This window comes from Gambusia affinis, linkage group LG18 (genome assembly GCF_019740435.1).
Source record: "Gambusia affinis linkage group LG18, SWU_Gaff_1.0, whole genome shotgun sequence".
NCBI lineage: Eukaryota > Metazoa > Chordata > Actinopteri > Cyprinodontiformes > Poeciliidae > Gambusia > Gambusia affinis.
Genome location: NC_057885.1, coordinates 19,737,844 through 19,751,038, shown reverse-complemented (window position 1 = coordinate 19,751,038; position 13,195 = coordinate 19,737,844). Strand labels below are relative to the sequence as shown.

General features: G+C 39.6%; 1 protein-coding gene across 4 annotated transcripts in view; it reads left to right on the top strand.

Moving 5' to 3' along the window:
* nlgn2a (neuroligin 2a) overlaps positions 1-13,195 on the top strand; it is a 240,973-nt gene that overhangs the window by 223,119 nt on the left and 4,659 nt on the right. For all 4 annotated transcript variants that reach the window (XM_044097165.1, XM_044097166.1, XM_044097163.1 and 1 more), the window contains 3 exons: positions 5,947-6,132; positions 10,887-11,152; positions 12,200-12,353. In XM_044097165.1, coding sequence (XP_043953100.1) covers positions 5,947-6,132; positions 10,887-11,152; positions 12,200-12,353 — 606 coding nt within the window. The remainder of the gene's footprint in view (positions 1-5,946; positions 6,133-10,886; positions 11,153-12,199; positions 12,354-13,195) is intronic.

Sequence of the window (13,195 nt, the reverse complement as noted above, 5' to 3'; positions counted from 1 at the left end):
AATCATCCTCCCAAAGGGTGAAAGTGAAACATTAAAAGTTGGGTCTTGTTCATGACTTCACCTTATTCAAAATTTATTTCCCTATGTTTTCTGACAGCCGAAACGTTTTTACGTGGCTAAGATCAATTTCATTAGCAGTGAGAGGAAACTCTTCATTTCTACTTGAAGGTTAGAAATTTCATGTTACAAGCTGGAAAAGTTAACTCTAATACCGTCTGAAGAAGATATGTAATGATTTATCGGCTCAGATTGTATTGATTTTGGGACATTGGTGATTGGATGATGCGTACATATGAAGCTGATTTTATCCATCGATCTTATCTACCTGAGTGAAGGTCTAAAAATCAACCAATAATCACCAAAGTGTTGCCAACAGTGACTTTATTTAGCAACATTAGCCAAAATCAGAATCGGAGGGTCAGGATTTTAAAAAGAGCGGTAATCAAGGATCCTCCAAAAAACTGCAATCAGTTCACCTCTTTTATGAAATTCAAGTTCCAGCTTGGAAAGTCCAACATTTCTCACCTCAAAATCAAATATGGCAGCAGAACCAAACAACCTATGAAATTTCAGATGTACACACAGTGAAGGTGTCAAAACCTCATGCTTCAAATTTTGATTAGAAATGTTAGAAGAGAGTCTGAATTCTTAATAAATTGCTTTTTAATCCACACGGAAATTTAGCAAACACAATTAAACTGAAGGAAAACAAAACGTCGGATAATAAAAAAAAAAAAACATTCCCGTTGTTCTAGAAAAGTGAAATGCAAATAATAACAGGACGATTGAAAATATCTCTGGTGATGATGGGAGCCTCTTTTTTTGGCTTTGTACAAGACCTAAAAGAAGAGCCAAGACTTTAGATCATACATCATGTCCGAAGTGGCCCGTGGCGCCCCTATTTCACCCACCATTACCTCCTGACTCCTGGAGCCCCACAGGGCCTCTAACGCCCAGGGAGCCGAGTGACAGACAAACAAGAGAGGATGGAAAGACTTGGTCTGAGGAGGAAATGTTGGATTCCAAATCAGGAAGACCTGAAAGTGATTTGTTTTCTATTCTGAGCGCGCACACACACACACACATGAAAACGGCTCAGGATTCAAGTGTGTGTGATCAGGACTGTGAACTATTCCTCCTGTGGGCTGTGAAAGTGTTCACAGGGCAACCAGAGCTGATCGATAGACACTCGCTGCCACTTTGTAACGACTCAGGTTAAAAGACGACGAGTGAAACAGATGGAGCTCCTTCGTTTTGTTCTCCGGGGAAACACAAAAACATACATCTATAATCTCACCTCCTCTCTCTTTTTGAGGCTCTTTTTGTCTCCTTCTGATCTAATTTTTCTTGTTCCCTGTCACTGAGTCTTCCTCTACAAAAGGTGTCAAACCCGAGGCCCTGGGGCCAAAACTGGCCCGCTGTAGATATTTACGTGGCCCTTTGGACTCCAGAGGAACGCATAAATACACCTTTAACGTAACAGTTGTGTGATTCCAGAATCATGTAGCATCAACAGATCCTCACATTTTTAAGTTATGCTTAAATTGTGAGTTTCCTGCAAATTTTCCACCAACATGGTCAAAATGGTGATGCTAACTCCCACCTGCAGGGGGCAGTCTATCTTATTTCTACTACATTCACATTTACTTGATGTCAAGTTATAATCAAACAGAAAGTCACATTTACTGTCATACATTTACACAAATACTAGAAATTATTTTGCAAATATTTCTAAATTAGCTCCACAAATCTGTAATTTTCATTGCAAAATTTTTTTTTTTTTAAATCCGTAAGTCCTGGAGGAACTGATCAGTTCCAAAACATGTTCACTTTGGTTTAATTTTAAGAAGTACTTATCAGGTGCAGACACAGATACTTATTAACATTTTAACAGTTTAACGGGTTTCATCAATACACTCTGATAAGAACATTGGTGATCTGGATATGAAAATGAAAATGAGTTTGAAGCCGCTGCTCTACAACGTTGCAACTCTTTTAGATTGATCTGTGATCTCAGCTCCTAAAGCTGAATGTGCACATGTAGACTGACTGATATGGAGGTTTTGAGGAAACACTGCGTGTGCATATGGTCTCTCTCTGCTGGGAGCTGGCCTGCTTCCTCAAAACACACACACACACACACACACACCTCAGAGGGGTCCTTCCCAGTATGAGGTCATAAAATTTGAATAATTCCACAGATAATTTGGTTGCCACAGCCTGGCAATGGGAGTAACAACTTTACAGAGATAAAAGTGCACAATAAGACGGAGAACAAACACCGAAGCAAATCACCGAAGGCCAGCTGCTGCGTTTAAGCCAAAGTGTTGTTTGTGAGGAAAAAAGACTCTTCTTAAGCCTGATGAAGAAAACAGAAATGTTGTCATTTATTTCCCCTTTTTCCAATCCCTTTTTCTCTTTTCTCACTCTTCTGGGAATAAAAAATATTTAACATGAGCCTCTGAACTGTGAGAATGAAGCTGAGAACATGTGATTTTCTGGACTCCTTTGACAAAGAATAATTACTACACACACCCACACACACACACACACACACCTAGAGACACTGGCACTCCAACCATCTATTCATACAGCGTTAGGAGTGTGTCCTTCAGACGTTTAAGTCATTCTCACATGTTTACATATGTATGAACAAATAAATGAATGAAAAATAAGGAAGCTCATAAATATGAAAATATTCTTGCAGGTTTTATTTGCAGATGGTATTCAAAACATGCACTTTTTAAAATAATTTTTCAATAATATGTGACTGTTTTATGTTTTCAGACGCCTGTCTATAGCATGATGTGTGTTCACATGTCTGATCAGGGTATGGAAAGAGTAAAGGAGATGCAGTGGAAAGGCTGCGGTCTTTTCTGTAGTGTCGGCGTTTGATCAGCATCCTTGCGTGTGTGTGTGTGTGCGTGTGCGTGTGTGTGTGTGTTGGAGCCAACCCCTGGTGTCTTGGAGGCAGATGAAACACTGCTCCTCTATCCGGGAGTCACAGAACACCCACTGTCCTCCGCGGCTGCTCCTTTTATTTATCTTTCCCCTCTGCCTCGCCCATCTAACCCGTCATTCCTCACCAGTTTTAAATACGATTCAAGCAGAACAGAGTTTTCGTGTCGCGAACCCATCCTCCACGTTTTCCAAACCCTTCATCAGATGATGGGGGCGGGGAGGGGGAGGCCATCACACACCGACTTATTGTCGGATGAACGCAGCGTGAGAGAGGAGGAGAAACAACATGAACACGTTTTCTGTCTGCTAGTTCTGCCTCATATTTCTCCATCTGCATAATGCCACGTTTTGTAGAATAAAACTATTAACACCCAGAGAACAAAACATTTGATGCGTCATTAAGCTGCACAAAAAGAAAACGAAACAGATTTATGTATTTCCAACCCGCTAATTCCTGGACGTTTCAGTAGCACCGACACCGCATTATCTTCAAAACACGGCGCTGACACCGAAGTATTGCTGTTCTTTAGATTAATTACTCTAATTAATGACCTACTTAGCATAAACGTTGTTTAATTTATTGTGGTGTTTACAGTCGGGCATTAAGGCGGCTTATTCGCCTCGTGTTTGCGCTTCCCTTTAATTAATTTACCCAAACGTGCTGCTTATTTTTATGTGTTTCTGGAATTTAAAGAACAGCACCAAAGGGTCCAGCGAGCGTCTAATTGATAAACGCCTTGTTGGCTTTTCTTTCTGCAATACAGAAATGATCAATAAATACAAGCAGAAACTGGAGTTATTTTGGCTTCAGCTGATGAGGAAAACATTTGGTTATGTTTTCCTCCTAAAGTGTATAAATCTTAGACAAACTATTATTGTTTATTGTCAAATTCAGTTACAGACAGTATGAACATTCAAACAACAGATGATGAAGTCCATCTATTATTTGTTTTTGGGATAATTTTACCTGGATGTAAGAAATATTGAGACCTTTGCAGAACAGAAACATCAAACTGTTCTTCAAAATGTCACTTTTATGGACATATAATTTATAATTTCTTAATTTCATGTTTTGTGATTGATAACTGGTCTACTATTCGCCTGTATTAATATTAATATCATGATTTTTGTTAGCAGTAGTAGTGCTAGTATTTTCTGCCATGTTTCTGAATCAGAGTTGTCATTCTTTGTCTTGCCACACAGTGGCGCCATTTTCACACAAGTACTAGTTGATAAATATCTGCTGCATTTTTTTTTTCCTGTTCCAGCAAGTAGTTAACTAAATCACTAACATGAATATAGTGATTAAATATAATAATATTACTTTAGACAATATAATGTACACATATTTACTAAAAAAGCGATAAAAAGAGCTTTTGAAACTCGACCTAACAGCCTGTGTGGATCCAAGATTTACGATGCAGTGAAATGCTATTTGACTTCTGCCTTAAAGATAATTAATCTATTTATATCCTGACTAGATAATTGTTTTTGGGTCTCAACTTAATCACTTTGATAAACAGAAACCTGAAAAAATAAACCATTGTATCATATTTTACTCATGACCAGTTTTTAGTTTCCTAACCCCATAAATTCACATTAAAGTGACAAAAAGTCACATTTGTTGATTGTCTGAACCAGTTTTACTGTATAATTATATAATTTTATAGAAGTTGATGCCTTTTAAGGTCTTATCTCTAATTAGTGTCCCTCTTTATGTGCTGTGTTTGTTTCACATCCTCACCCTGCTATCTGTTTATAAGTGTTTAACATCCATTGTTTAGGCTTAATGAACAACTTATCCAGTACGCTTGTCTTTGCTTGTCTTTAATAGGCTCTAATTAGAGGTCCCATTCAGAGACTGACGGTTAATTGCTACCTAAGTGGAAACGAGTTATGTCTTCGGTTGAACAATTAAAGATACTTAATAGCGTTCATCAGCGGCAAATATCAGCTAACGGAGGGAACGGCGTGTCATGGAGATCTGAGGGGCAGAACAAGCAGAGTTCTGGGTTTAGTGAGGTGAACAGCACCAGTGTGGTTTGGAAAGCTGTCATGTTCAGAGTCAGCATGCTGGAATTAGACCTGCATTGATTCATGTAGAGTCAGGATGATGCGTCTGATTTTCTGGACTTGAACATCGTCAGAAAAATCATTAAATATTTCTGACCATGAAGATGATGTCATCAGTGTTTCCAATAATTTACCTTTAGCTTCTTGGCTTGTTTGAATCAGTCACTCCATGTGGAGAAATGAAAATATGTTTAAACAGGCCAAACATCACTTGACGCTGTTTGCAGCTGAAGGTGTATTTAAAGTTTTATTAAAACCTTCCACCATCAGGAAGGTTAAGAACATTTAGTAAATATTTAGTGTATTAATGTTTCTACTGCTCCTTCTTTTTTATTACTGTGCAATAAAAAGCTCAAATGTTTTATGAGTATTTATTGATTCTTTTTACATCCATACCCATTCAATGAATTAGAATCTTATTGAAAAGTCCATATATTTCATGAACTTTTATTACCAAGTGAAACACATTACATCGATTAATTACATACAGATGGATGTTTAAAAGGATTTATTCCTGTTAATTATAATTTACACTTACAACTAATACAAATTTGGCATTTTAATACAGAAATGTGGGCTTAATGAGAAGGATGTTATTTTAAAAAGATATCAGAATATTCAAATTTATTAAATATGACTGTATAGTTTACTGATCCTAGATGGTTTTATTGTTTTATCTCAGATCAGATAAAAAAAAACCTCAGCATTAAAACTGTCCAATGTGGAGAAATTGTGAAATGACAAGTGAACTTTTTATTTTTTAATGAGTTTAGAAGTATCAAATTCTGGTTATAATTGAAGTTTTGGCTTATTCAGCTATTTATGTAATAAACACTTTACTTGTGTTCTCCAGTTTTAACTACAATCTGATTTGCCATTCAAAGAACAACTTTTCATTTCCTCAACCAACAGGTTTCCTCAGCACCGGCGATCAGTCCGCTAAGGGGAACTACGGCCTGCTGGACCAGATTCAGGCTCTGCGCTGGCTCAACGAAAACATCGGCCATTTTGGCGGCGACCCCGAGAGGATCACCATCTTTGGATCTGGAGCAGGGGCCTCCTGCGTTAACCTGCTCATCCTGTCTCACCACTCTGAGGGTAAGTTGATGCTCTACTGTGTCGCACTGATTGAGTTTTGTAAAAATATGTATTTTATATGTTTGTTAAAACTGTCGCCATGGTGTGACAATATAATATGAGACAGATAATCTGTGAAAAGGTTAATCTCATCCTCCTCCTCCCTGAGCTACTGTTGCCATCTCAAACTAATGCACCAAAATCAACCAATCAGAATCAGGAGGAGGGTCTTAGCGCTGTCAATCACACTTGTGTACACTTTGCTCAATATGCTAATGATGGCGGGACAAGAAAACTGATTATCTGCCATCATTGGTGGTTATGCTAACTAGCTTTAGCATTCCTGGCAACCTCTGCTACCGGGGAGAAGCTGTAGCCTAGCAGAGAGCAAAGGCGGGCTGTAAGTAGCGCATACATCAGCATGATTGACAGCACTAAGACCCTCCCCCTGGCTTTGATTGGTTGTTTTTGTTACATTCCTTCAGATGTTAATATAAACCCAGGGAGAAAACAGAGATAAAATTTTTTTACAGATTATTTGTCTTGTATTTTACTGTCAGTACATAATGAGAGTCTTAAGAAATAAAAAACACATTTCCTTTTTTTAAACGTTACATACTGCTGCTTTAACCAAACAGAGAAGCATAACAGATTAGGATAACATAAAATGTTTTTGGTTGTTTGAGCTCTCAGACTGTCGGATCGTTTCAACAGGACAGACAGACAGACAGATCTTAATTAAGCAGTTTCAGTCTGCCACCTGCTAAAACCTGTGAGGCTCACTTGACTTCCTGAAAGAAAACACACCGCTTGTCCTTTGAGCTTAAGGATTTGAGCACCCGAGTGCCTAATGAGCGCGTGCAGGTTTGATCCTCTCTGCGTCGCTCACATCCTCAGAAGATAAATGAGTCGGGAGCGCCGGCGTTACCCCACATTACCTGCCTCGCCGACGCCTCTGTTGTGCAGCAGGAAGGCCCTTCCTTCATCAAAACCCTACGTGTGTTCGACCTCCTGCTCCCCATTACCAGCACAAAACACCCCGGAGGCTAAGCGCTAACGCGACCCCACCAGAGGACAGAGAGCTGCGAACCAGGCCGCTTTGATCTGAGCTGAGATCAGCGTGGCTGACGATCCGCGGCCAAACGGCCACGCGCTCGCCGCCTTTGATCACGGCGTTCTTGAAGCTGTCCTCCTCAGATCGCTGCTTCTCTGTTCTCTGCGTCGCTCGAGGTCTCGCCCTGAATATCTCTGTCTCCTCGCCCCGTTTTCTCGACTCGCACACAAACTGGAAAGGGCAGAAATGTGGGTGAGAAGGAGAGATCTGAGAAAGCAGTTTCACATCTGTTCTGATTCTGTGTGTGTCTCTGGACCCCAAGCACTAAGCAGTCCTTTAGTTTTTGACTAATTCATTCTCTGTAGATGTGCTTTGAAAACAAATGTGCTGAGAAAGCCTGACTGAGCCTCTGCCTACCACTGATGTCTGTTAACCCACCAAATTAACCCAGGACCCTGTAACCTTCTCTCTGCTTCTAGAAACTTTTAACTACAACAATAAATGCAGCACCTTGTTTCAAACATGCTGCAGCGCTCAGGAAAAATCAGTTTTTAGGTGAGAAGCTGAAATATGCATGAGGAATGGTGCTTAACATGATGTTAGCTGGCATTTCAAACTGGTAGGATTCATATCTAAAGGCTCAAATATATTCATACACCCCCATTAATGCCTTCCTCATTGTTCCTCAGCGCTTTGTAGTTTGACTGCAGCCATTCAAAGCCTGAATATTTAACTGATCTTCTTGGTTTCCAGTCATGAACCAAATTGTCATCTAAGAACTTTCCAGAGGTTTCTAGTCAGGCAGCTTCATCAGTTTTGATGCTTGTTTGGAGTCAATGTCCCAACATTCAAATCGTCGAGTTTAGATTAAAGGAAATCAGTCAGGAGGTTCCAACTGATTCACAAGTGGTTTTAATATCAGCCTGACCTGAGGTCAACATAGAATGAAGCCTTAAAATAAATCTGCAACTAGTCACATCGACGAATTAAAAACCTTCTGGAGAAACATGATTGAATTTAACTGGGGTTTATTATATGTATATTTAAGCTTTGATGTGTAATTTTGACCAAGCACAAATAAAGAGTGAAAATCCACAGTAAATTTTCTTAAATGTTCTTATTTACTGCTGCTCCAGTGTCTCCACTGTTAAAAACAAATTATTAGTTTTCCTAATATCAGATACCATAACATAGAGGTGTTTTTTTTTCCACAACATTCCAAAATGATTGAAAACATAATTTCATGCCTGAAGTTATAAAGTTCAAACACAAATCATAAAGTGTAATTAACTGTAATCTGCTTAGCATTTATGAAGCAGTCCTAATCGGGTCATTATCACCTTTACTGCATAAAACAATAAGAAAGAATCACTGGTAGTAGAAATGAAGTTTGTACAGTTTGAACTTTGCGTTGGGAGTCTGTGGGGATGTTAGCAGCTTGTCTTGGAAGTTTAAAAATTCACTTTAAATAATTGAATGTGCTTCATTAAAACTTGGTTTTATACATAAATTTTCACAAGTTGGGTGGTAATTAGGTAGTTCTTAGCGGTGTTAAGTATATTTTATGACTTTCTGAGCTTCTTATGTAACTTGCAATGAGGAAAGTAATAAATTTCTAAATTCTTCTTCGCTCTTTATATCTTTATTTTTAGATTGAGACCTGAACTGTTCACTCTGTATTTTGCCTTTTGGAGATTTTATATTGAATTAACCCTTTAACCGCCAACAGAACCAACATTAACCTTGTTTCTTTTGTTGCTGACATCCAACCCGCTGTCACTGTCTGTCTTCATCCCTCTGCTTTGGCATCACCTCATCATCATCACCTTCCTCTTCATCAGCATCTATCGGTGTAACATCAACTCACTAGAAGCCGTCTGTCTGTCATCCTTCCTCCCTTTCCCCCCTCCGTCATGGATCCAAGGTAAGGAGTCCGTCATTCTGTCATTAAAGGACACCAGTCATGTCAGCAACAGGTTTTCACAGATCAAACCTGACAGCAGGGCGGTGATGAAGGCAACGCTCCGTAATGTCGATTATATGATGAGGGACAGAGATAGAAGATGGAGAAAATGAGCATCAGTGCCTTGCAGAAGTATTTATGTTTACATATTTTGTCACAAAACTTTCATGCATTTTATTGGGACTTTAGGTGGCAAACCAACATAAAGTAGCATAAAATTGTGAGGTGGAAGAGAAATTATATGTGACGACAAAAATCTGAAAATTGGAGTGAGTGTTTGTATGAAGCCTCTTTAGATGAATACTTTGTAGGTTTGCACATCTAGAAACCAACATTTGTGTTTGCCATAGACTCAATTGGATTTAACTAGGCCATTCAAACAAATGAACATGCTATGCCATCTTCACAACAACCCTGAACAGCTTCCCTGTTCCTGCCATCAAGGAAAACCATCGTTACTCCAGTCAGTTACCGCTGACTGGAGTAACTACTTCTACTGTCTATTAAATAAGAGAACAACAATACAAAGATAATTATCTGCAAATATATTGCCTTTATCTATTTTTGGTAATGTTATCACCTCTTCTAACAGCTCAACTACACAAAAACTATTATTATCTGTGTAACAATTATTGATTAGTAACTATGACGGTTCATCATTGCTGCCATACTGATTGTGAAAAATTTGTACCACTGGTTGTCTACTTGCCTGAGATTTGAGTGCAAAAATAATACAGTAGATGCAAGAAAGTTATGGTTTAAAATCCCAGCCTGAGGCTTTTCTGCAGAGAGTTTGTAGTTCCTCCATGTGTGGGTTCTCCATGCATGGGTTCTCCATGTGTGGGTTCTCCATGTGTGGGTTCTCTCCAGGTACTGCAGTTTTCTCCCACAGTTCACAAGCATCACTGTTAGGTCAGTTGATCACTCCTAATTATCCGTAGGTGTGTGTTCATGGTTGTGTGTCTCTTGTGTTTGTGTTGCCCTGTGATGAACTGGTGACCTGTCCAGGATGCTTCGTTGTTGATTTCTCTCCTGGACTGGAAGATCAGATTTTGATGGCTCCATATTTGTTATGGAACAATCTGCCAATTAGTATCCAGGTGATAAAGAACAGGAGGGAAAATCCTTTGATGTGAAACATAAGAAAAGACAAGACGCCAAATAAAGTAGCATCACAGAGGCCAATCTTAAGGACTAATAAAATCTAGCCGTCTCCCTGCTCTTACCCTCTGCCACTCCTGGAGCAGATATGCATGTAGGTGTAGCTGTTTCCCAGCTACTTCTTACGATAATTGATCTCTGAGGGAAAGGAGACTCTGCAGCTCTGCTTAATAATTAACTGACCAATCTTCAGCCCTGGAGAGGAGAGGGAAAGGAAAAAGGAGCGAGCCTGAGAGGAAACGAGAGAGGCAGGCGGCCCCTTAACGAGCCACTCGACTGGCTTCAACAGCTCAGGATGGGCAGAACTAAGGAGACGGAGAGAGAGACTGAAGCAGGGAGGTGTGGAATAAGGAGAGAAAAGAAAGTTAAAATGGATCTTTTGACTTATCGGAAGAGTTTGTTCCCACTCCTACCTCAGTGTCCTTAGCTGCAGTTCTGTAGTCTGCATTAAAATGGAAAAATGTCAGGTTTTATGTTATTTCTTCAGAGAATATTGAAAAAAATATAGATTTTTGTTTGCATCACCACCAAAGAATACAGTCCAAAACCTTCAGTAAGGCAGAATATAAATGTCCTTTTTCAATCTGGTCCATTTAGGTCTGTTCCATAGGGCCATTGCTCAGAGCGGCACGGCCATCTCCAGCTGGTCCGTCAACTACCAGCCCCTGAAATACACCAAGAACCTGGCCAGGAAGGTGGGCTGCACCTACTCAGAGACCGCCGACCTGGTGGACTGCCTGAGGAGGAAGACCTTCAGGGAGCTGGTGGACCAGGACATCCAGCCCGCCCGCTACCACATCGCCTTTGGCCCCGTGGTGGACGGAGACGTGGTGCCGGACGATCCGGAGATCCTCATGCAGCAGGTGAGGGTCAGATGGTGACCTCATCACTGTCTGAGTAGCTCTGGAGGAAGTTGGGAAGTCGCAGTGAGGTGTGACCTTTCCGCACAGTTACAGGTCAGGCTGTGACACTTAGCAGCTGGTGTGAAGCAACATGTTACTCAAAGAAAAATAACTCGGCTTGTACAGGTGGACAGTGTGCTGCTGGTCAGCCTGAAGCAATAAGCAATTAAGCCTGTGAAAATGAAACGAACTTGATGATTTCCAATCTGATGATTACTATTTTTTGAAGGGCAATTTTGTTTCCAAAGACTTTATAGTTATTTTTATTTATGGCTTCTGATGTTTGTGTGTTTTATTTCCATTAATGTATTGTTCTTCACTGTTGTGTTTTATTTTGGATATTTAAATGTCTTCCAGTTCCAGTGTGGCAGATAATATTGTCAATATTTTGTAGAAAAATGTTTTTTAATTATTCAATTATTTTTCTAAACAGCACTTACTTTGCAGCCTTGTGTTATACAAAGTGCTTTACAGAGGTTAAAAAAAAACAGAAAAATCACAAGAAAAACACAATGAAATGATCAAAAGAATCTAATTTAATAATTAAATTGGAAATAAAACAATAAGGAATTAAAAGTGAATAAAATTTAGAAATACAATCCAGAAGATTAGATTAGTGACGATTCAGTGGAGATAGATGTAAGTTGTTCAAAGAGGAAGGTAAAGTGATTATCCAAAGCTTATTAATATAGAAGAGTAAAGAATAAGATACTTAAAACATAAAACAATACTTGCCATGTCAGCCTTCTTATGTAAAAGCAGGAAATCTAATTAAATCTTCTCTCACCTGCTGATTTTGTGATGGACGTCTGAAAGGTGTTACATTTTGCTTAACTGTTTTGCATTTATAAGCATCAGTTTGACAATAATTATAATGTGTTATTAATTTGCACTGAAGGAGAAATTTGTGGGGGGAAAAAGCATCCCAGCACCTTTCATAACAACTACATGTTCAGGTCTCTTCAAAATTTGTTTACAAAACTTGTAATTCTGCTTTTGTGCCACCAGGGGGAGTTCCTCAACTATGACATCCTCATAGGTGTGAACCAGGGAGAAGGACTGAAATTTGTGGACGACAGCGAGGACAACGATGGCATCTCTGCTGCAGCGTTCGACTACACAATCTCTAACTTTGTGGACAACCTCTACGGATATCCTGAAGGTGAGGAACCTCGATCCCGAACATCCGTCAGTCTTTGAAATCTCTCTCCACATGATCCTGTTTTATATGAACTGTTTCAGGGAGCTATTCTTGAACATAAAGAAAACACTTCAGAATCACAGCTCCCCATTGAAGTGAAGTATTCAACTTTAAAACAATATGTGAGCAAGAAAATGAGAAGAAACAGAAAGCGAGTTTGGTGGAGTGTACCAGCCAAGACAAGCATACTAATGAGATCGCCTATCATGGAGATTATCTTTCACCGCGGTGGGTCTGTGCTTTGGCCTTTGGGGCTCTGTGGGCACTAATGCTGTCGCTCATCAGCCCCCAGGCAGCCGCCGCCTCCCAATCACAGTGCTGTTGTTCCCAACAGCTCAGCCAGCAAACCCCTCGCAGCAAGCCGCAGTCCAAATACACAAGCTTGAATAATGCAGCTCCTTCTCAAGTTCTCGTCAGTCATTGTGGTATCTGAAAGGCAAATTCTGTTCACTTTGTCTCGCCTTTTAACATACGCCGCCTTGTAAAACTGTTCACAATCCTTGAGGTTTTTAGAATTTTGTCACATTACAGCCACAAACTTTAATGCATTTTAGAGAAATTGTATGTGGTGGACCAGCATGAAGTGGCTTCTGATTGTGAAATGGAGGGAAAGTCATTCATGGTTGTTACATTTTTTACAAACAGAAATCATAGTAAACTGGTGTGCATATTTCTGTCTGGTGGCATCCACGTATCAGAATGTGAAAATATTCAATATATACTTTTACAAAGCACTACATCTTTGCTTGTTAGAAATGTGTCTTATTAAAGTGCACATGGTTCTTATCTACCTCAGCTTTCTT